At 33.8% G+C, this 21,615-nt stretch overlaps 2 protein-coding genes across 2 annotated transcripts; both read right to left on the reverse strand.

Moving 5' to 3' along the window:
- Positions 1-5,974: 5,974 nt before the first annotated feature.
- LOC149553879 (linamarin synthase 1-like) lies at positions 5,975-8,373 on the reverse strand. Its single transcript, XM_089789230.1, has 2 exons — positions 7,334-8,373; positions 5,975-7,244 (listed from the first exon to the last, which is right to left on the reverse strand). Exons 1-2 carry the CDS (start codon positions 7,854-7,856, stop codon positions 6,286-6,288), a joined length of 1,482 nt encoding a protein of 493 aa, XP_089645356.1. The 5' UTR covers positions 7,857-8,373; the 3' UTR covers positions 5,975-6,285.
- A 7,860-nt stretch (positions 8,374-16,233) lies between these two features.
- Positions 16,234-18,239, reverse strand: LOC149553880 (7-deoxyloganetin glucosyltransferase-like). The gene is made up of 2 exons (XM_089789960.1): positions 17,412-18,239; positions 16,234-17,329 (listed from the first exon to the last, which is right to left on the reverse strand). The coding sequence occupies exons 1-2, from the start codon at positions 17,911-17,913 to the stop codon at positions 16,332-16,334; spliced, it is 1,500 nt and encodes a 499-aa protein (XP_089646086.1). The 5' UTR covers positions 17,914-18,239; the 3' UTR covers positions 16,234-16,331.
- Between the last annotated feature and the right edge of the window lie 3,376 nt (positions 18,240-21,615).

The following is a 21,615-nucleotide window of genomic DNA, read 5'->3' on the forward strand; positions in this document are numbered from 1 at the left end:
ACTTTTTCACATATTTATATAAGGAACTCATGTATGATATACCATTTAATAATACATTTCTAAACATACCTCTCTTTCTTAGTCTGAGATGACATGATCACCTTCTCCATGGGATTGGGTGATCTCAACTCCATTAGCTCCACTATTTCCATCTTCAGCTTTCTTTTTCCATTTTTGATTCATTTCATTCCTCACTTGCTCAATGTCTACTTTTCCTTTTCCTTTATCCTTTATCTAATTTCCTAAATGTATTTTGGTTTTGTAGTTCTTGCTTTGATGTCCAAACTTGTGACATTTGGAACATGTATTATTGGATGTAGATTCTTCTTTTTATAATTTGGCTAGTAGGTTTTTTCTTCTAATCTATATTCAAATGCTCTATGCCTATACTTTTAACGGTCATAATAATATCCTTCAAATCTAGGTGTATTAGGTGTGTTCCTTAGTCTTGACCTACATTCATGTATTTGATGTCCTTATTTCTTGTAGTAAAAATAGTAACCAATAAATTTAGGTTTAAATTTTTGCATACCATGTTTTCTTCAATAGATATTCTTAGTATGACCAACTTTTCCAAAGTGATAACATGTTGGTTTATCTTTTGGCTTTGTAGTTCTCATTTCTCCATTACTAGATGATTCTCCTTTCTCTATGTATGAATGTCCTTATCCATTAGAACAACTTGGTGACTTTATAAGTTCTTCAAACTTTTCATTGCTTCCTTTGGTGTGTTGAATTTTTCCAATGATTCCTTCTCATTCTTTAGTTCATTCTTAAGAATCTCATTGTGAGATTTTAGATTGGAAATATCTACATCCTTGTGATTTAGTATCTGATTTGAACTCATGAGTTGATTCATCAGATCTATTTGTGTATTTGTGAGCTTCTACACATCTAATATCATTTCTTCTAGTCTAGTAGCCATTACCCTTCTATCTTCTTTTGTCATATTCCTTTTTTTTTTTTTGCTTTCTTCCTTTGTTCAATCACTTCACATAGTCTTATTGATTGGATTCCATTTTCTCTTTTCAGTGGCCTTATCTTTTCATTGAGGAGTCTATTCTTTTCAAGTAGTTCAACATATGCTTTGTCATTCAGATTGATTGGTTCAAATAGTCCTTCAGTTTCAACTTCTTCATAACAAAATTGCTTTATCTAGATGGTAATTCCCTTTCTCCTCTTTAGGGAATCCTTCATATCTTTTCTTTCCTTCTCAAATTTTTTCAGTATGAGTTGGATGTCAATCACCTAATTGTCAATAGACTTGTCTAGTTTAAAAGCCTTCATCTTCCAAGAGCTAATCTCCAAGCCTCTAAGCTTCTTTCAAAGAACCAGTGCTCTAATTTACCAATTATTGATTTATAGAGGAGTAAACTAGATACTGAGAGGGGGGTTAATTAGAATCTATAACAATTTCTACTTTTTCTCAGATTCATCCACATCCAAGAATAACTTGTGCATGCAAAACTATAAATGTAAACATTGTTGTAACATGTAAACATTATTGTAACATGTAAAATAGTTCAATCACATGCATGAAAATAATAACACATAACACAATATTTTTTACCCAGAAACCCTCCAAGGTGAAGGTAAAATTGGGGTGGAGGTGAAATCCACAAATCTTCATACTAGAGTAATAAAGTTAACTAGCTAAGGTTACAATGTTTGACCATAATATATGATCTACTCTGTGAGGATTTTTGCTTGTTAAAGACTTAAGAAACTATTAGGTTTCACCTTGTTAGAGGATTTGACACTTATAATTTAGTAAGAACTCTGTTAGGAAATTTACAAAGATTTTTCAAGACCACTTGCTTTACCTTTATTCAGATATGTTAAAATTGACTCAACACCTAACTCTCAGTTTTCTCTGTAAACTGATTTCGAGTCTTCTCCTTACTAATTGATCCTCTCCTCCTATCTCATACTCTAGTCTTTCCCTTCCACTTTCACTGCATATGAATAGGTCACTTTTACATTAGATGATAACAAAACCCTTGAATGACTTTTGATGTTCTCCTTTCTAATATTTTTGCACATGATTGCTTTCAAACACATGATCTCTCTTGATCTAGGTTAAGATCATCACTATATAAAGATCCCATGACGAGTCTTCTAGATGATTCTATGTTTTGCCTCTTCATCCCAATTGTTGCACTTATACATGGGGATATGTGATCTACACCATGTAAATATTTTATAACAACCTCAACAAATATTAAATGTTCTATAATAACCTCTTCAAAACATAAACAATCCTTCCAAGTTGGCCTAATAATCATTTTGCCTAAAACTATGTTCCATTCCTGACTTCTATTTACACTCTACATTTTTCGGTCTCTGATGTTACTAGTACTTGGTATTTTTGTTTCTTGGCCCTTATTAACTTTCTGATGCTTGGTATATATTGTGCTCGACACATACTATATTACTTGGTACTTATAAACTTAGAATTTCACTTGACCACTTATAACTTGTTTAGTCACTTAATGAGATAAGTCAATAAAGAAAGTTGCTATGTGACCATATACTTACTTAGCTTCTATACAATCGCTCAGTACATACTATCTTATGTACATGACTCAGCCTATGTAGATTAGCTCAGTCATAGTGATGACCATCTAACTCTACCTTGTAAATGACTAAGTGATTGACACTAATAGACAACAATGGTTAGAGATACTAACAAGTCCATCCTATGTTTTGAATACCATGGAAGGTAACACATCCCTAGACTACAGCTTGGGGGAGGATATCACCTCCCCAATGAAGGAGGCTACTAAGGGTGGGGGGAAGATGGGGAGTCACTACCATGAAGAGGATAAAAGAAAAACTAAGATGGATAGGCTTGATAAGTCTATGCATGATCTGACTGGCAACTAGGATGCCCTATAAATTTGGGACCCTTGCAGAGTTTACTATGAAGCTTATGCACTTAGTGACCACCTCTTTATATTTTTTGTAGGTTAACAAGGATGAGAAGGAAGCAAGAAAAGAAAGTGAAACCACTCATTCCCTCTGCAACTTTCTAGTGGATGACTAGCTCAAGACCTTGCTAGACAAGCCTGTAAAGGAGGAGGAGGACAAACTAGCTAAGGATGACCCAAATGACAAAGAGAGGAGCTATCCCCTATGCCCTTTTTTCTTTTAGTTTTTGTTATGATATGGTATATTGTGAACTTTATACCTTGCAAGGCATTTTTGGTTAAGCTGGATCACTTTTGGTTACATAGCAACACTTGTAATTGTTGCCACTATATTTTTTGGGTTAAACTTTATAGTAATATGGTTGTTATGTTAATATTGTTAGTAAGTAGAACTTTAATCTTTTTTTGGTTGATAAGATGTTTTTGAGGTCTAGAAAAGGCATAGGTTGAATCGTAGGGGTGTGATTACCAATTGCTCTCCATCATGTTGTACTATGGGGTCAACCCCCCTCTTGACTGCTTTTTAATATGTCAAAAACAATAAATCTAACTAATACAAATATATATCAACTTATAAAAATTCAAAAAAAAAAAAAAAAATTGCACCTACCTCTTATGGTTGAAACACCCTAATGCATAAAATCTAGAAGCCGCTACAGTAAAAATGGCCCACTAAGTGTTACCATAATAGATCTTTTTTTTTTTGTACCATTTAGACCAAAAGGGATTTGGTCATAACCTTTCAGCCACCATGCCACATCGATGCTAAGTGGCACCACTATTAGGATTAAACATAGATAGAAATAACAATTACATGCAAATATAACCAATATCATAAAAATAATGAATCACATAGAAGAGAACACAAGATACCAAGATTTAATGTAGTTCGCCCAATCCTTGGGCTACGTCCATAAAAAAAAAGAGACCGATATTATTACGATTCAGTGATTACAACTTGATTACAATCTGTAATCCCTTACAACTCAATACCACTGCAAGAAGCAATTCTCACATCACACCTTATGGAAAAATCCTTAACCCTAAGCCCCTTTATACAAGTATTTTTGTCACTTTAGGGTTATAGTTATTTACAATATGTCGGCCCAAAATTACCAATAAATTATTACTGATATTACAATATTTCCTTGATCAATCATCACAAACTAACAACCAGATGGGTATGGCTAAAACTATTTTGGTTGTAATGTGTTTGGTCCTAACGCATTTTGGTCGTAACCCTATCAGATATCCTAAAGGGTGACACAGGTTTGTGGTTTTACCCAAAACCATTTTGTTCATAGATTCACAACAAACTATTCTAGATTTTTTTTTTTGCTCAATCTTAGTTTATGACAACGAAATATAGTTTTTTATATGTTATAAACATAAATAATTACTAATATATCAGTTTGTATGAATTTCTTGGCATTTTGTGAGTGACACTACAAACAATTTCTTTACAACATTTGAAATAACTTCAAGCTATTAGTAAAATGTAATAGAAGAAGCCCAAATACTAGTAATATTAAAAATGGACATTTAAGTTTTGTTCTCATGACATACATCCACAATTAAATCACAATTACTTATACTTTGAATATTTCAAAGAAGTTGTGGCCACTGGGGTGTTTGAGTCATATTAGTTTCCACTTTATTATTGGTATAATTTATTTTATCTTTTCTTTAAATATTTGAGTTATTCCTTTATGTATATGGTGTGTCATAGTATGATCCCTTATATCATGATGTGGATAATATAATGCAACAATAAATCTTTTACTTAAACACATACTAATATTCTCTAGGATTACTAGGATATAGCTAAGATTGAATACTTTAAGAAGACATCATAAACATTCATATTGATCTCCATCTTTTTATTCTCACACTAAACCATCATATACACTCATTATATTATTCACATATGTCATCACATCCTATTATTTCCATGTATGTCATATGTACCATCATGTTTGTTTCATCATCTTTATTATTCTCCTCCTAGCCTTAATCTTGGTATCATCCTATTTCTCTTAAGCTTCTTCCAACCTTTGTAGTATCTCTCCATGTTGTACTCAATCATTCCATACTAATATTATTCCACCTTTTTGAGAGACACTTGTATTCTTCAACCTTGGCTATCCCCTTCAGTGGACATCATCATCTAATTCAATCCCAAAAACAAATCATTAATTTGAATCCAATATTCATATAAATATTGTGTAATCCTTAGAACCCAATCATCTGATTAATCACTTGATGTGGCCAACCTACCCTTAAGCTTTGATGCTTGGAGCTTTATTTCTCATCAAATGTTGGTAGACTGTAAGTCTTTATTTGTAATTATCTTAATAGTTTTAGTTGTGGTGCCATTTTAAAGAGGAAACATCAACATAAAATCATGTCTATATTATTTTTTATATACTTTTTGTGTAAGCAATTATTTTGCCCCTCAAGTCCACTAAACAAGTAATCTTATTTCAATTCTAATAAAATAAATAGTTAATTAATTTAGCTAATTCACCAATCAAACTCATTAACAAAGATAGTCAAATTATTTAACGTGAGATTTAAAAAATTAAAAAGAATCAGTACCAACTTGATTGAAAATTTTATCGTCGCTCTCGCCATCTCATCCAAAATAATAATAATCAACATATGATTTAAAATTTAGACTCATTTCTTAACTATTTTCTTAAAAAATATAAATGAAAGTTTAATCTTTAATTTTCAACATCTTACCTCAAGCAATTTAATTTCCAATACCTTATCTCAAGCAATTAAAGCTCTTAAATTGAAGAACATACACTCCAAATCATTTTAGCACATTTAATCTATGTACAATGGTTAAAGACTTTTTGTGAAAAAACTAGGTCTTTAGTTAATGGAGGATATATTGTTGGGTTAACACAAAGGTTTAGTAGGAGTGATTGCATAGATATTTTTTGGTTTTTGTAAAAACATCTATTCTAACAGAAGTGATTGCTTAGATAGTTCCAAGAACAAGTGTTTTCATAACCATAAAGATAACTGCACAATAATAATATGTAACAAATATCAATTTTCTTCAGACATGTAACAATCATTACTATTTTAAATTCTCCAAAAAAATTTACTTGTGGCGTTTCAAAATTAAAAACTGCAAAGATACCAAATAGAAGACTGACACAACAGAGCAGAGTTGAAATACCCAGGATAGAATATGAGTGGGTGGTATTTGGCGCTGAAGGTAAAGACAGGACAGCAATGAGATTCGATTGTTGGCAGTTGAGAAGAGTCGGTTTGAATAGTCGGTGGTCTGCTGAGAATTTAGCTTACTAACAACTAGTCTTCATTCCTGTACAAAATTCACTTACATGTTATCACCATTTTTACGTGGTTTTTTGAGCATATCATTGATGAAGGTAGTTATATTGTTAAAAGAAGAGCCGCCCGCCATGACTGCTTTCGTTGCTGCCTCTTTCAGCTCCTGAGCTTTCTTCTGCAACTCCTCGCTCTCCATCAACCTCACAACTGCACTCTTTATCTCTTCCCTTCTCACCAACCTCCCATCGTCATCGTCCACCTCCTCAAAACTCAAGCCGACCTTCCATACTTGTTTAGCGAATCTGCAGTTGAGAAACTGATCTCCGAAGTAAGGCCAGCCAATCATGGGCACTCCCATGCTTATGCTCTCTACCGTCGAATTCCACCCGCTGTGAGTCAGAAAGCCTCCCACCGAAGGATGAGCAAGCACCTTCACTTGCGGCGCCCATTTCACAATCAAAGCGCGATCTTTAATTCGCTCTTCGAATCCCTCTGGCAGAGCAGCTGGCTGCCCTTCAGCAATGTCGCCGCGAAGAACCCACAGAAAAGCGTAGCCGCTCTGCTCCAAACCCAGTGCCAGCTCGTCCAACTGCTCTTGCGATTTGAGGGCCAAGCTGCCGAACGAAACATACAACACTGAGCGCGGCCGCCGTTTGTCGAGCCACTGCAAACACCTGTCGTCTTCCTCCCACATTGACATCTTGCTCAGCGTTGACTTCTCCTCTCTCAAAAAGCTGGAGAGAAAAACAGGTCCGATTGCCAGAGATGGACACCCGTTGATGGAAAGCGCCGCGGCCGCCTCTCTTCCTTCCAACTCGTCAAAGGTGTTGACGAGCACGTAGTCTCCCTTGCCGGACATTCGCGACTCAAAGAGAAACGCTTCGTAGATGAGATCGGATGTAAACTGCTCGCGGTAGAACGTTATCAGATCCCTAGGCCGTAGAGGCGGTATGTTCCCCGGCAGAGAAGTTATCATTTTCTCCGGACGATTTCCTAGATCGCTCACTGATGCCACCACACCTCCATGTTAATACTGACACTACTACACCAAAATAGGATTTTAAAGCTATACTAAAAGAGGAGTAGAAGAAAACCTTTGATAGGAATGTGGCCCTGGGAAACGAGAGAAGGAGAGAATTTATCGACAATAGATGCAGCGGCGCAAAGAGACCAGGAGACGACTCTTGGCAGTCGCATATTGGCGGCTACCGACACGGTGCAGGACATGCTACAGTCGGCCACAATGCACGTGACGGGAGGAGCGCCATTCCCACTCTCGCTCTCACGGCGGAGGACGGCTTCCAAGGCGTCTCCCTGCTTCGCCAGCGTTGTAAAGAGCTCACCCAGTTGGGAAGTGCGGCCGTGCTCCGGCGGTAAGCCGTCGGGGAACGACAGAAAGCGGAAATTGGGTTTGGAGTTGAGCAGTTTTTGTGAGTTTTGCATTCCACTCCGGAACATGCGATTCTCAGCCCATTCGGTGTTGACGAAAGTGATGAAAACACCCCGCGCGGCCAACAGATCGGCGAGGTGTATGAAGGCGTTGACGTGGCCCTGCGCAGGAAGGGGAACCAAAACTGCGTGCATAGTGACATCGTTTCCATCGTTCATATTCGTCATTCTCAAGTGGACAACGAATTCAGTCCAACTGAATGACTCAAGTGAATACCTATCTCAGCTTCTCAAACAAAGTTTGTGAGGATTTCATGATCAAGAAAATCATATGGAAAGGATTGCAATCCGAAGGTCAAGCCAGGTGTTCAATCATTGACTAGCAAGTGGCCAGGGTCCACAGCCAAGAAAAAATTTACAAAGCAAGAAAGATTTCAATCTCAAATCTGATCATGTCCAACTGCGTTCACTATCGTGGAAGCGTGCACTATTACATAATTGTCCTCAACTAACAAACTTTGAAGGTTCGGTGACTAGAATCGCGAGGCACATCGCCACCGTTAATTCATTGCAAAGAGTTGCGCACAAATGATCTCGATTGGTTAACCAACAGACAAAAAATAATAAAGCTGCCCGTTCGTCATAGACGTAAAGATATTCAAGATAACAAATTCAATCGCATCCTCATGCAGAATTTCGCTGGGCCCTGCTATCTTCACTACAAACTGTATATTTGACCAGTTTTCAAAAAATCGAAAACATCATAGATTTTTCTAAAAAATTTAGCATTCAATCTTCATGATCTGCTAAATTTGTAGTCAAAAAAAATAAAAAACTTGTTAAAAAATCACTATGTTTTCTAAATGTGGAAAAAAAAAAAGTTTCACTTTGTTTTGTCTTTAGCACATTTTATCTTGAGATTAGCCTGTCCCAAATTTAACTATCACAAGAACTTTAAAATATGAGAAAGATCACAATCTTTCAAGACAGAAATGTACACTTTCACTTTTTCAATTGTAAAGGTTTTCATGTTGGAGGTAGGAGACAGAGGCAACCTAAGTTGATGGGTTTCATGTGGGTGGCCATGTGGATCTAGAGATCAAAGTAAAATGTGAAGTTGACAACCTTAAATCTAAGTTTTGGTACATAATTCTATGATTTGTCATGTCATAGGACCATCTGTGTCAATATGTGCAATTATTCCTCTTCTAAATTGTCAACCAGGAAGTTTGTTTGCCCACAACCAAAAGGCATTGTCTATGTAGCAAGATAATTGCACCTTATCAAAAAATATGTTGCTAGCAAAAAATAGTTTGGTAACATATATGTAAGCTAATTGTATTAATATATGTTCAAAATTTACAAACACTTACAATTATCTAAAATATATGTTAATACACTCATTTTTGTTAGCAACATATTTTTTAGTAAGGTGCAAATATGTTGTTGCATAGATAGTGCCCAAACTATACATGTGTACCCTAATCAAAAGTGGAGAGGGTGGCCGCATGGTATTCAAGCAAATGGATACCTAATTTATTGTCATTGTGTGCCACCAACACCTACAACTTGAATGGGCAATCACATTTACTATGTGTCACCTCTCTTTACTTTCACTTGTTGAGTTGCTTATTTTGACATCTTTCAAATTCAATATGCCTAAGCCCTCTTAGCTTGAGCCACCTTTCCTTTAATTCTATCCAGCGCTTTCTTGAATTCTCACTAGTTTTGGGACCAAAATGTATTCTCTCACATCTGCTACAACATTGTCATGCAACCATTACCTAGCCTCTTTTTTTTCCAATGAAACACAAGATAATTACAAGTATTATAATGCGTTTTCATTTATTTAGCAAGGTTTTGCTACATATTCTCCATGATGCACATCCCCCATTTGAGTTGCAAGTGGTGTGCATCATGCATGTAATGTTGTGAATGATGAGGAGTTCTTCGCTTTTGTCTTCAAAGAAGGTGAGGAATATCTCCTCACTAAGATCACACATTGACATGGTGTACTTTAAAACTATTTTTGTGCACTCAATTTAGTTTTTTTTTTTTAGGTAAATTGTAATGATATTGTTGTGTTCCTCTGTGAGCCAATGGGTTTTGAGTGTTTCTGTTAATGAACACATCTTACAATGTTGTATACACTTTCTCCAAAAAGGGGAATCTTACCCCTATCTTGAAGCATCACTGCAATATTGTTGGTACTATGCATTTTTGTTGCTATTGAGAAGCATTGTTCTTCACATTTAATCTCCATTTGCTCTTCTCTGATTTTCTAGGTATCTTCCTACATGAAGCTTTACATATATTCAAAAAATTGAATTATATTATCTAGATATATCACTACTTTATAGAAGTAGTTGTGTCATTTTAAAAATCTTTACAATTCTTGTGGTTTATTCATAAGGGTTAAATAGAGATGTATGTGCATCCCAAGGTTTTCTTTTCTATTTTATATTTGAAGATAATATTTTAAATATGATTTTAATGGGGCTATAGTTAATCTCTAGAAATGTTTATTCTTGGCTATTCTTGAGTGTTTTTTATTTAAATTGTTTGACTTAGGAAGGACATGATTTTAAAATTTTAATATTATTTTGGTTAAGTAGTCCTAGAGATTTGAGTTGGTTGTGTGCACTAAGGCCCTATTTTCTTTGTAGGAGGAATCATCTCAAGTGAGTTGAAAATGTTAAATTAGGTTGTGCTCTATGTCATTGTGTATGTGTATTCAAAAATTCCCACAACCATTTTATTATTGTTCATACATTATGTACGAACTACATTACTTTGGATATTCTTTCAAGTTTTTATGTTTCCTCATCCTTGATTCTTGAGTAGACACTTGGGTGTTCCTAAATTTGATTTGAATTTACACAAGTTCTTACAAGATTTCATGTTTTATCATCCTTTTTTTAACTTGAGATTTTATTAGAATGCTTTCTTCTAATTTCAAATTATATATATTTATATACAAGATGTTGCAGAAAATATTTTCTTTATATTATTAAATTGTCGTATAAGAGTAACCAAACAGCTATAGAAGTAGGGATGTAAAATTGGGGGTAGTTTACATTAGGTGCTCATAACATGTCAATTTCTTTGCATGCATATTTACTACTTAATGATGTTTAGGGTTTTAGGCTATATGGAGTATAATTTATTCTTATTGTAATTAGCAATTAAGAATAGCATATAATATGGAAGTTTGTTAGGCAATATAATCTATTGTAACTTTTTTTTCTTGCATCCATGCCTAAGACACACAAAAAAATGCTATTAAGAATATCCTAGATATTCCACCTATTTTAGATTTTGTTTGTCACTGTTTACATGTTTTATCAATATAATATAACTTAACATAACATTATATAGTTCAATTTAATCTTATTGATACAAATTCTAAATTATGATGAACAAATGTTAGAATATATTTCATGGATTTTCTTTTGTATTTTATTGTTTTAAAAACTCCTTATTCCAAATTAAGGATGTAATTTCACATATTTTGGCATTTTGAACATAAGTAATAATTTTTTTGTATGGGTGACGTAATATTTGATAATAAAAAGTATATTTTATTTATAAACTAATAATGTATAAGTAAATAACATTAATTTAGGGAAAAATTGGAAGAAGTGAATATTTCCTTTCATAGGAATAATGAACTTGAAACAACCCTTATAAAACAATCTATATAGTTTCATATGGCCTTAAAGGAATACTTTTCCAAAAAATGAAGGGGTAGATTAGGAATATGAAGTCACAATAGACACAAACTTAGTAGCTTAGGAAAAGGGTTAAGGGAGATTGTCTAGTTTTTGACAAAGAGAGGTTGATTCCCCCATACCACAGTTTTCTCAACAATAAATTACATTCTTCTTTCAAAGTAAAATAAGAAATAAAAAATACTCTTTTCACAATGGAAGAGTTCAATGTCACAAAATGATGCAGATCTAAAAGTGAGGTCTAGAAACTAGTAAATCTACAGACCAACCCATATTATACGTAACAATGTGCATTATTCTCCACATCCAAGCCACACACCACCATTGGGGAGGTATTGGGCATACAATGGAATGAAATTTCACATTTGAAGTAGTGGTAGTAAATTTATGATGCAAGAGAATTAGGCTTGGATTTTGTGGACCTTATTTTTTGTGCGGTTAGGATTACTTTTGAGGCATGTTGATGGACCATTCCCTATGTGCACATAAGGATTGAAGTGATCATGCTGGACTTAGAGCTATTTTTGTGGTTGCTGGTAATGTATTACTATTTCTTGGGAAAACTTTAGATATTATTTTTGCAAGCTTTGATTTGTGGGAGTCGGCTTCTGTGATCTTAGATGTGGATAATTGGATGGTATGTGGTCTTATGGCTAAGACTATTGTAGGAGCACCTTAAAAACAAGAACACAAGGAAGATAAGATATATTATATGAGAGATTTAAATTCATTTTATCCATTTGTAATGTATTTGAGTCCATTAAGTCAAGATGTAAAGGCTAGATAAATCATTTGTAATAAGTTGTCAAAATTGTGCAAGGAGATCTTAAAACAGTCAAGAATGTCAAAATATGAAAGAATTCCAAATAAAGGATTAAATTGATGTAAAATGTCTATTTAAGTCTATTTTAGGGTGATTCAAGTGTCCATACAAATATTTGTCAATTCTAGAGTTAATCTTGTAATGCAAAATGCATAAAATATTATCATGAAAATGCATCATGATTAAAAGAATGTAAGGATTTGGTTCAAAAGGTAATTAAAAAGTTGTAAAGAATCAAAGAGTCTTTAAAAACTGACGTATGGTCTAACCAAAGCAAAATGGAAGGAAATAGTTACATTTGAATAAATTTGGAGTAATTCTAAATATTTATTTTGATTGGTTTTTCAATTGTCTATTGGTTCTACATCTTGTATGACCATGTATAGACTAGAAATCATGTATGATTTGTACATTTTGATATTAGGATGAATAACCTTTCTTTTGGATTTGGTTTGTGTTTATTTCATGGATAAATGAATAAGTTATGGTTATTTTGGTAAAAATTATTATTTGTATATTTGAGGATGCTTGACTACATTTAGATTGAAACGTTTGGTATGGATATATTTGAATGAATAAGGAATGATAACTATACTCATTGAAAATATATGTGAATTATCTTTCATTTCCAATTGGTTTGAGTTTTTTTCATTCATATTTGTGTAAGTTATGTGTATTGGAGTGAAGAGTGGTTTTTAAGGATCTCCATTGAAGTACAAGAAAAGATTAGTGTTTTTGTAATCATCTATGCATTGGAAAAATGGATGGCTTATAGATTCAGAAACTAGACTCATATATGTTTAATTGGAAATTGGTTTGGTGTCATTTTATATTGTTTTTTCATTTTAAATTGTTTTGTAAAATTTATTATATTCCATATGCAGAGCTACTGGTTTTTTTCTAGTTTATGATAGTAAAAATGGGTCTTGGTACATAGATCATAAATTGTAATTGGTTTGTATTGGGCTCAAATTTGGATATGAATTAGAAGGACTAATTGTAAATATTTACACTGAAGGGTTTTTAAGAAAGATTTGGGAACAAAAGTTATGAATAATGGAATCAAATATAGAAATTAGGATATACAAATTGAGAAAGGCTGATGTTTTGTCTTGAAAAGTGTTTTCTTTACCTCATGAGATGCCTCTAAAAATGAAATTTATTTAATTTATGTTGAAGGTATCATCATGTATCCCACTTATTGGTTGGTTTCTATGATTCTATGCATCAAAGATCGCTTAATATTCTTTTACCTTATGAGATAGTTATGAAATGTAAACTTGGGGCCTATCCAAAGAATTTATTTAATTTTTCTTGTTAGGTCAACTTGTGGCTTGAATCTTTATTTAATGTAAGTATCTAGTTTGACCTATGGCTTGGTTTAGGGTCTTGTATTATCTTGAGGGGTTGAGTTTTAGCATGGAAAAGATGGAGTAGTTGAGAGGAGTGAACTTTAACAGAGCTAGTAGCTAAGTGTGGGCTTGGGAAACAAGGAAGTTACTTGGTGGCTTGTGAGCACAACTTTAGATTCTTCTTGGGGTTTCTACTAGATTTTGGGTCTAGGCTAGGTGTGGTTGGGTCTTGTGAGGTAATGCAAAATTGTTATTGTAATTGGTTATACATTTGGCGATAATCCAAAAGGCCTTATAGCTGGGCATATTGGATGTTAATCTATTGATTCTACATGAGAATATGTGTTGCAATTTATCCAAATATACAAGTTAAATTGTTATTCTTATATTGCATTTTTATTTCTTAGGGGCTCAGTCATCTCCTTTTGGGATTCACTTGCCTTGTACTGCATCAATTTGGAAAGTTGATCCCAACCCTCAGAGCCTCAACAGTAGAAACCCCACCACCACTTGATCTAAGAAGAGTCTCTGATCCCTCCACAAGTAAATGACTGGGAATACCCAACCCAAGGAGGGGCACGATTGCAATTATATTCACCATAGCAAAGGGAAAAGCTAGTGAGGGAGCCCCCATCGCAATTGGAGTGAACATAGGGGAAGAAGCTTGTAGAGTGGTAGCGGATGGGAGCCTAGACAAATTTTTTAAGTTCATTGAGCAACATCCAATTAGTGACACCCATCTTTCTTGAAAAATGCAATAGTTAGATTAATTAGGTTAGGATTAGTATTAAATTTTAATTTAAATATTTTACTTAAAATTAACTTTATTTGAATTTCAATAGAAATCTTAACTCTTTATAATAATAGTACATTAAATATAATTAAAATAAAAAACTATATAATATAATATAGGCACCATCCTAGCCCAAGGACAAAAGCACTCACTCCTAGGAGGGAAGGCAAGGAGTGAATGAGGGTTACTTAGTTAAAATATAGTAAAATATATAGAATAAAACAATAATTATCACTAAAAAGAGTAGATTTTTAGTGATAATTATTTCTTTATTCTATATCCAAAAAGATATAAACTTAACTCTTCTCTCTCCTTCTCTTCTATCTATCTCTTCCCCATATCCCTACTTTCTTCTCTCCTCATTTTTTTCCCCCACTTATCTCCTCTTATCTATTTCTTTCCCATTCTCTTCTTCTCTTTAGTTCACATTGCACATCTTCTCCCCTTATTTGACAATACAAACAAGAGCTCTGATTAAGCTGGAGTCTCTGCCTTTGTGAACATTAAAAAGTAGATGATGAAAATTTCTCTAATAAATGTAAAATTTGGTAATATCTCAAATAATAAATAGACTTTAATTTTAAAACATCAACTAAAAGCTTATGCATTAAATATTGAGTTTTTGAGAGTGAACAAAATAATGAACATGAGTATCATCTATGATAATATGTTGTGGCTACATTTTGTCTTGTAGTTGCACTTTACATTTAAGTTAAGAATTTTTTCTATTTTTTGTTATTACATCTTTATCATCCAAAATTTTGAATTAAACAAATATGATGATATAATATTTATATCCAGTGCTTAAAATGCATTATTTATTGGTTTAAAGTGACATTTGAATTATTTATAAAATACCAAGAATTTTCAAGGTATTTTCTATATATCAAGAAGATTTGTTTCAAAATATTTTGATTTTAATCAATTAAAAAATATGACAAAGATTAACTAACATATATAATAGTTACCATTTAACTTTTTTTTTTTTTGAATACACAAACCAACAAAAAATAAAATCACACCTAGACATTACATCATGACTATGGAAATGCTCAACCCCTCTCATATTTCATACATCAAGATTTTCTTTGAATTTCTAATATGTGATACAAAATATATTTTAAAATTCTATTCAATAACTATAGAACATCTATCACAATCTTGATATACCGATGTTGTAATCATGTATAGGTAATGAAAAACATCCATCGTGATCTTGATATACCTGTGTTAGAATCATGCATAGGTAATGAAAAATAATTTGTTTTCAAATCATTTTCCCTCAATATTTCCAATGCTGAGACTGATGATAATTAGTAAAGTCACCATGATAAAATTGTCATCAAGATATCGAACTTAAAAAAAGAAAAAAGAAAAAGAAAAAGAAATGGTAGTTGATAGATTTATTATTATTATTATCAAGTTTTTTAATATAGTTATGACATCCATATGTTTCCAAATAATACACACATGTTTAGCTAAATATTAATTAGTTTGAAAGCTTCACAAGTTTATTGTTTTTCTCAATTTGTTTGATAAGGGTACATTAATTGTTTGTCAAGAAGGTTCAAGAGAAATGTTCTTACCACCTATTTATTTTTCTTCAATTTTCTCCTTACAAAAATATAAATAACCCCAAAAAATTAGCCATAGATCAATTGAAATTAAGAATTAACATATAATAATTTATTTTTAAAATCAAACTTTAAAAAACTTGAAATATAGCACTTGTTTGTTTTACATATACTAATATTGATAGAGCTAATGGGAACATTAGTTCCTTACATTGACTAATAATTATTATTAAATGCAATTTTAACAAAGAGTATACTTTAATATATAACTATTACACAATAACAATGACATAAAAATCATGAGACTCAAAATAATTTTATGGTATCTTTTTAATATAAAGAAGGGACTATTCATTAAAAAAAAGAAAAAATATATATAAATAGACGCCCTAACAAATGTCGATCTCATAGACCGCATAGCCACACAATTCTAGCGTACATTTGCATCGTTTTCACTCGTTCCCTTGCTATCCGTGAGAGACGACTGTGATTCGACTAGGCTTAGCATAGACTGGATGAAGTTGCTTATGTTATTAAATGAAGAACCTCCCGCCATTACTGCTTTTCTCGCCGCCTCTTTCAGCTCCTCAGCCTTCTTCTGCAACTCCTCGCTCTCCATCACCCTCACCACTGCGCCCTTTATCTCTTCCCTCCTCACCACTCTCCCATCGTCAGCGTCCACGCCATCAAAGTCCAAGCCGACCTTCCAAATATCTTTGGCGAATCTGCAATTGAGGAACTGATCTCCGAAGTAAGGCCAGCCAATCATTGGTACTCCCATGCTCATGCTCTCCGTCACCGAATTCCACCCACTGTGCGTCATAAACCCTCCCACCGATGGATGTGCGAGCACCTTCACTTGCGGCGCCCATTTCACAATCAAAGCGCGATCTTTGGTTCGCACTTCGAATCCCTCTGGCAGAACAGCTGGCTGCCCCTCAGCGATGTCTGCCCGAAGAACCCACAGAAATGCATACCCGCTCTGCTCCAGACCCAGCGCAAGCTCGTCCAACTGCTCTTGTGATTTCAGGGCCAAGCTGCCAAACGAGACATACAACATTGAGCACGGGTGTTGTTTGTCCAGCCACTGCAAACACCCGTCGTCTTCTTCCCACATTGACATGTTGCTTTGCGTTGAGTTCTCCCCTCTCAAAAAGTTTGGGAGAAAGACGGGACCGACTGAGAGAGATGGACACCCGTTGATGGAAAGCGCCGCCGCTGCCTCTCTTCCTTCCAACTCCTCAAAGGTGTTCACGAGCACGTAGTCCCCCGTGTCCGACATTCGGGACTCAAACAGACATGTTTCGTAGATGAGACCAGACGAAAACTGCTCGCGGTAGAACGACAGCAGATCGCTAGGCCGTAGAGGTGGTATATTCCCCGGCAGCGAAGTGATCTTTTTCTCCGGACTATTTCCTAAATCGCTCACTGTAACACCTCCAAGTCAATACTCAAACTGCAGCAAAGGAAGACTTTTTAACGTAATATTAGTAAAGGAGTAGAAGAATACCTTTGACGGGAATGTGGCCCTGGGAAAGGAGAGAAGGAGCGTATTTCTGAGAAATGGCGGCGGTGGCACAGAGAGACCAGAAGACGACTCTTGGCAATCCCATGTTGGCGGCGACTGAGACGGTGCAGGACATGCAAAAGTCGGCTACAAGACACGTGACAGGCGGAACGCCATTCCCACTCTCACTCTCTGCCCGAAGTATGGCTTCCAATGCGTCTCCCTGTTTCGCCAGCGTTGTGGATAGCTCGCCTGGTTCAGTCGTGCGGCCGTGCTCCACTGGTAAACCGTCGGGGAATGACAAAAAACGGAAATTGGGTTGCGACTTTTGCCTTGCACTCCGGAACATGCGCTTCTCACTCCATTCCGTGTTGACGAAAGTGATGAAAACGCCCCGTGCGGAGAAAAGATCGGCGAGATGTATAAAAGCGTTGACGTGGCCCTGCGCAGGAAAGGGCACCAAAACTGCGTGCAAAGTGACATCGCTCACGCCGTTCATCGTCATTCTGAAGTGATCGACGAATTCAAATGAAGATCTCTGCTTCTCAGCAACGATTTGTAAGGATTGAAGGCTCAAACAAATCCTAAGGAAAGCGTGGGAATGGTTCCAGATATTCAATCACTCAAAATTACGGTGCACATTCACTAGATTGGTACATTTCAATGCCAATGGACCATTGCTTTCAGGCCCGGGGTCTTGTCATTTAATCTATGGAATCTGTGGAATTTAAAAAACATTCAAAAAGCAACAATACCAGCGATATTCCATGGCAAGTGACAGTTAGGGTTTAGATCTGTCCAAATTCCAACCTGTGTTCGTATTCTGCTAGTGTTAGCGAAGGACATACCCTATTCACAATTATATGTTTGATTCTACTGTCAAGTCACAATTGTGAAAGAACGTGTATGGTTGAAAATAAATTTCTATTTTCCGAGTACAATTATATGAACCTCCAACATTATCATGTTTGCAACTAAAATATCCCTACTTCATTTATTAGCCACAAATTTTGGGGACACACTACTCTCTATCAAAAAGAAGTACTAAAGACAAGACAAAGTCGAACATTTCTTTTTCAGATTCATGGAAACGTATTTAATTTTTTTCCAAATTTTTTGTCATTTTCGAGTACAAACTATGCAGATCATGAAGATCAAACATTGAAATTTTCAAAAAAATCCATGATGTCTTTGATCTTTACAAAATTGGTCAACTATACAGTTTTGGTGGAGGATAGCCGTGTCCCAAATTTTGGACTCTTTCACTGGGTTCGTAAAGGAAACAACATCCAAGTTAATTTAATTGTGATTGAATGGAGTGCAATGATTATGTTGATAGGAAGATATCCTTCCACAATATATGAAGTGGGGAAAACTAGTATAGCACAAGTGTCATTGTAGTGGACATTTTTATTTTTTTATTGATAGGATATCTATTAAGGATGAATAGATTTTTAAAAATGATGATGTGTTCATATTGTCAATTGAAGCATAAGAGATCTTGTGTTTCAAAATGCATGTTACTTCTTTGATGGAATGAAGTTTTCCAACCTTTCTATAAAACCTTTTGCCTTCAAGTTTCCCTACAACTCAATCACTTTTTTGTGGTTGCATAGTGAATGACACCTTTGTTAATGGCATATATATATATCTATATATATCCTTCAATTAAAAATTATTATTAAGGCTAGGGGTAAAAAAAACTCAAGGCTTTAGATACATTTTGAGATTAAACTTATTATCTTAGAAATATAAATATGAGTTTTCATATGATTACAATTTACTTTCAGTTATTTTCCTTTTGAGCTTTTTGATTAGTGTTAGGTTTTCTAACAACTATCCATGCTTACTTTTCACTTGTGAAAGAGTTCACTCATAATCAAACAAGGCATATTGCATATTCATAATGTGCAAAGTGATAAATTGTCAGATCACATGTTTGAATTAATCATCATGAGAATCAATATTCTACATTACAAGAGATAAATATGAGTTATATAATGTAGTACATTTTACAACTTATATGTTTCTATGTATGGAAGAGTATAATGCATCACATGACAAATACATGTATCTTGACTTTCTCTTTTGGTTGATATACGTGTTATTTGATAATTTGACATTAATATTGAAAGAAGCTCTACGACAATCCTGACATTGTTTCATTCCTAATAGTCTTTAGTGTAGAAGTTCATACTATCATACAATATTTATTGAAAAAAAATTTAGATGTATAATATGATTTTGTTTCTATTGAGTTTTATGTTTGGGTTGCCTAGAATTGTAATGTTAAGAATGCTTTTAAGATAAGTGTCTTCCAAAGAAGCTTCATCTCTGTCTCATCACACAAACGCAAACAAAATACTCTATATTTCATTAATTTTATTAGCAAGAACTGCATTTTCTAAGTTAAGTGGATTCCTATATAATGAGAACATGTTAAAATTTTATGATTAGAAAGACCTTGCTAGTCTTTTACAAAATTATTACTTAAAAATATCAGCCCTAGACAAAGATTTGTCTAACTTAATGTCATGGCCAAGTAGCTTCTCAAGATTAGGGGTAATCCCCCCTTTGTTGATCTTCTTCCAAACATCTTTATCCCACTTTCAATCCTCACAAGTGGTTGATTGAATGCGACTCAAATCACCTCCCATTTTCAAATTTACATAGCACCAATGTCTTAACATAAAAACTATGAAGATGGAAAGGCAATCTAATAAAATAGGCCCATAAATACCCATAAATATTTTGAGGTCTACTTATCAATTATGAGGCTTTGTCTTGTAGGATGATCTACAATTTTCTCCCTGATTCCCATGGCTCTATATGTTATTTCCATAATTAATCTTAACATTACCAATTCTTCCATATATCTAATCATTATGAATAAAGACATTTATAGCATTGTTAAAATCTACTTCACCCTCCCATATAGTTTTATCATGACAATTGATAATTATAGTGGCCCAACATAGAATACCAAAGGCCTCAAAAGTATATCAATAATTATTGTATCTTTGAAATTTGAAGGAAAATATGATGTATAATGTCATGGGCTACAACCATAAGAAAATTTCAAGGCCCAATGTTGGAGAAAACAACCATTGATATTGGGAAGGTGGAAAGGTATGGGCTATACCATCATCAAGAGTCCAAGTCATTAAATGACCTTCACATTCAACTAACATTCACTTGCAAGAGATACTCAAAAATACAAAAAATCCTTATATAATTATAAGGAAAAAAGAGGAAGCTTGCCTACATCAAATATCACTCTAACAAACCAAGGTATTCCACTCTCTTGTACACCTCTATCACATTACCATTACTCATACATTGCATGATAATACATTGCATGATAGTGTTAGAAATATCTCCTATTATTTTTCTTATAGAGATGGTATTGATTCACTTTTTGCTTCTACTTGCGAGATTCACGTTGGAAATTCTCTCATTTCAAGGAGTATATAGTTGATAGGAAGATATATCGAGTAATATATTGAAGGGTGGTATAAGATTCCAATTAATTATTTTAATAATGCTGATTGTATAAAAAATCCTTATTAGATATCCAAGTCAAAGGCAAGATAGGTATAACAATAGTAATGGATTATTTCTTAGGTTTGTAGTAAATTCTAACATAAAATTCGATTGCCCCAAATCTTATTCAAATAAGTATCATATCTAGCTGGATTGTCCCACGATAAAAAAAATGCATATATAATCACATTTTCAAAAAAATATTATTATTATATCAAATCTAATGATAATATCCTATTTCAATTTCAAAATTTATCTTAACAACATATTTAATACATAAAAATTATTATTATGTATGTACTTCAATTTACTTAGTAATTTCAACGTCAATGTCATTTTTTGGAGTTTCTCATAATTTTTCTAAAAGAAAATATTACATCCATTCTCTACATTCCAAAACAAAAGCCAACCCACAATAAACAATTCAAAATTAAAATTTATATTTACACAATATGGTAAATTAGAATTTAAAGCATTAAATTGTAATTCTTCTATCAAACAAAGTGCTTTTGGAAAAATATAGGTGAGGAAATATATGTCTCTTGTTTCTATGAAGTCTAATTGAATCTTGTAAGATAATCACAATTAAATTTTTTATTTTTTAAAGTTTAGAATAATTGAAGAATAAGTTTCTTCAAAGTGAGAATTTTATGAAAATTTGATT

Source organism: Cupressus sempervirens, chromosome 6, assembly GCF_028749045.1.
Source record: "Cupressus sempervirens isolate cs-2001-9-10 chromosome 6, ASM2874904v1, whole genome shotgun sequence".
Lineage (NCBI taxonomy): Eukaryota > Viridiplantae > Streptophyta > Pinopsida > Cupressales > Cupressaceae > Cupressus > Cupressus sempervirens.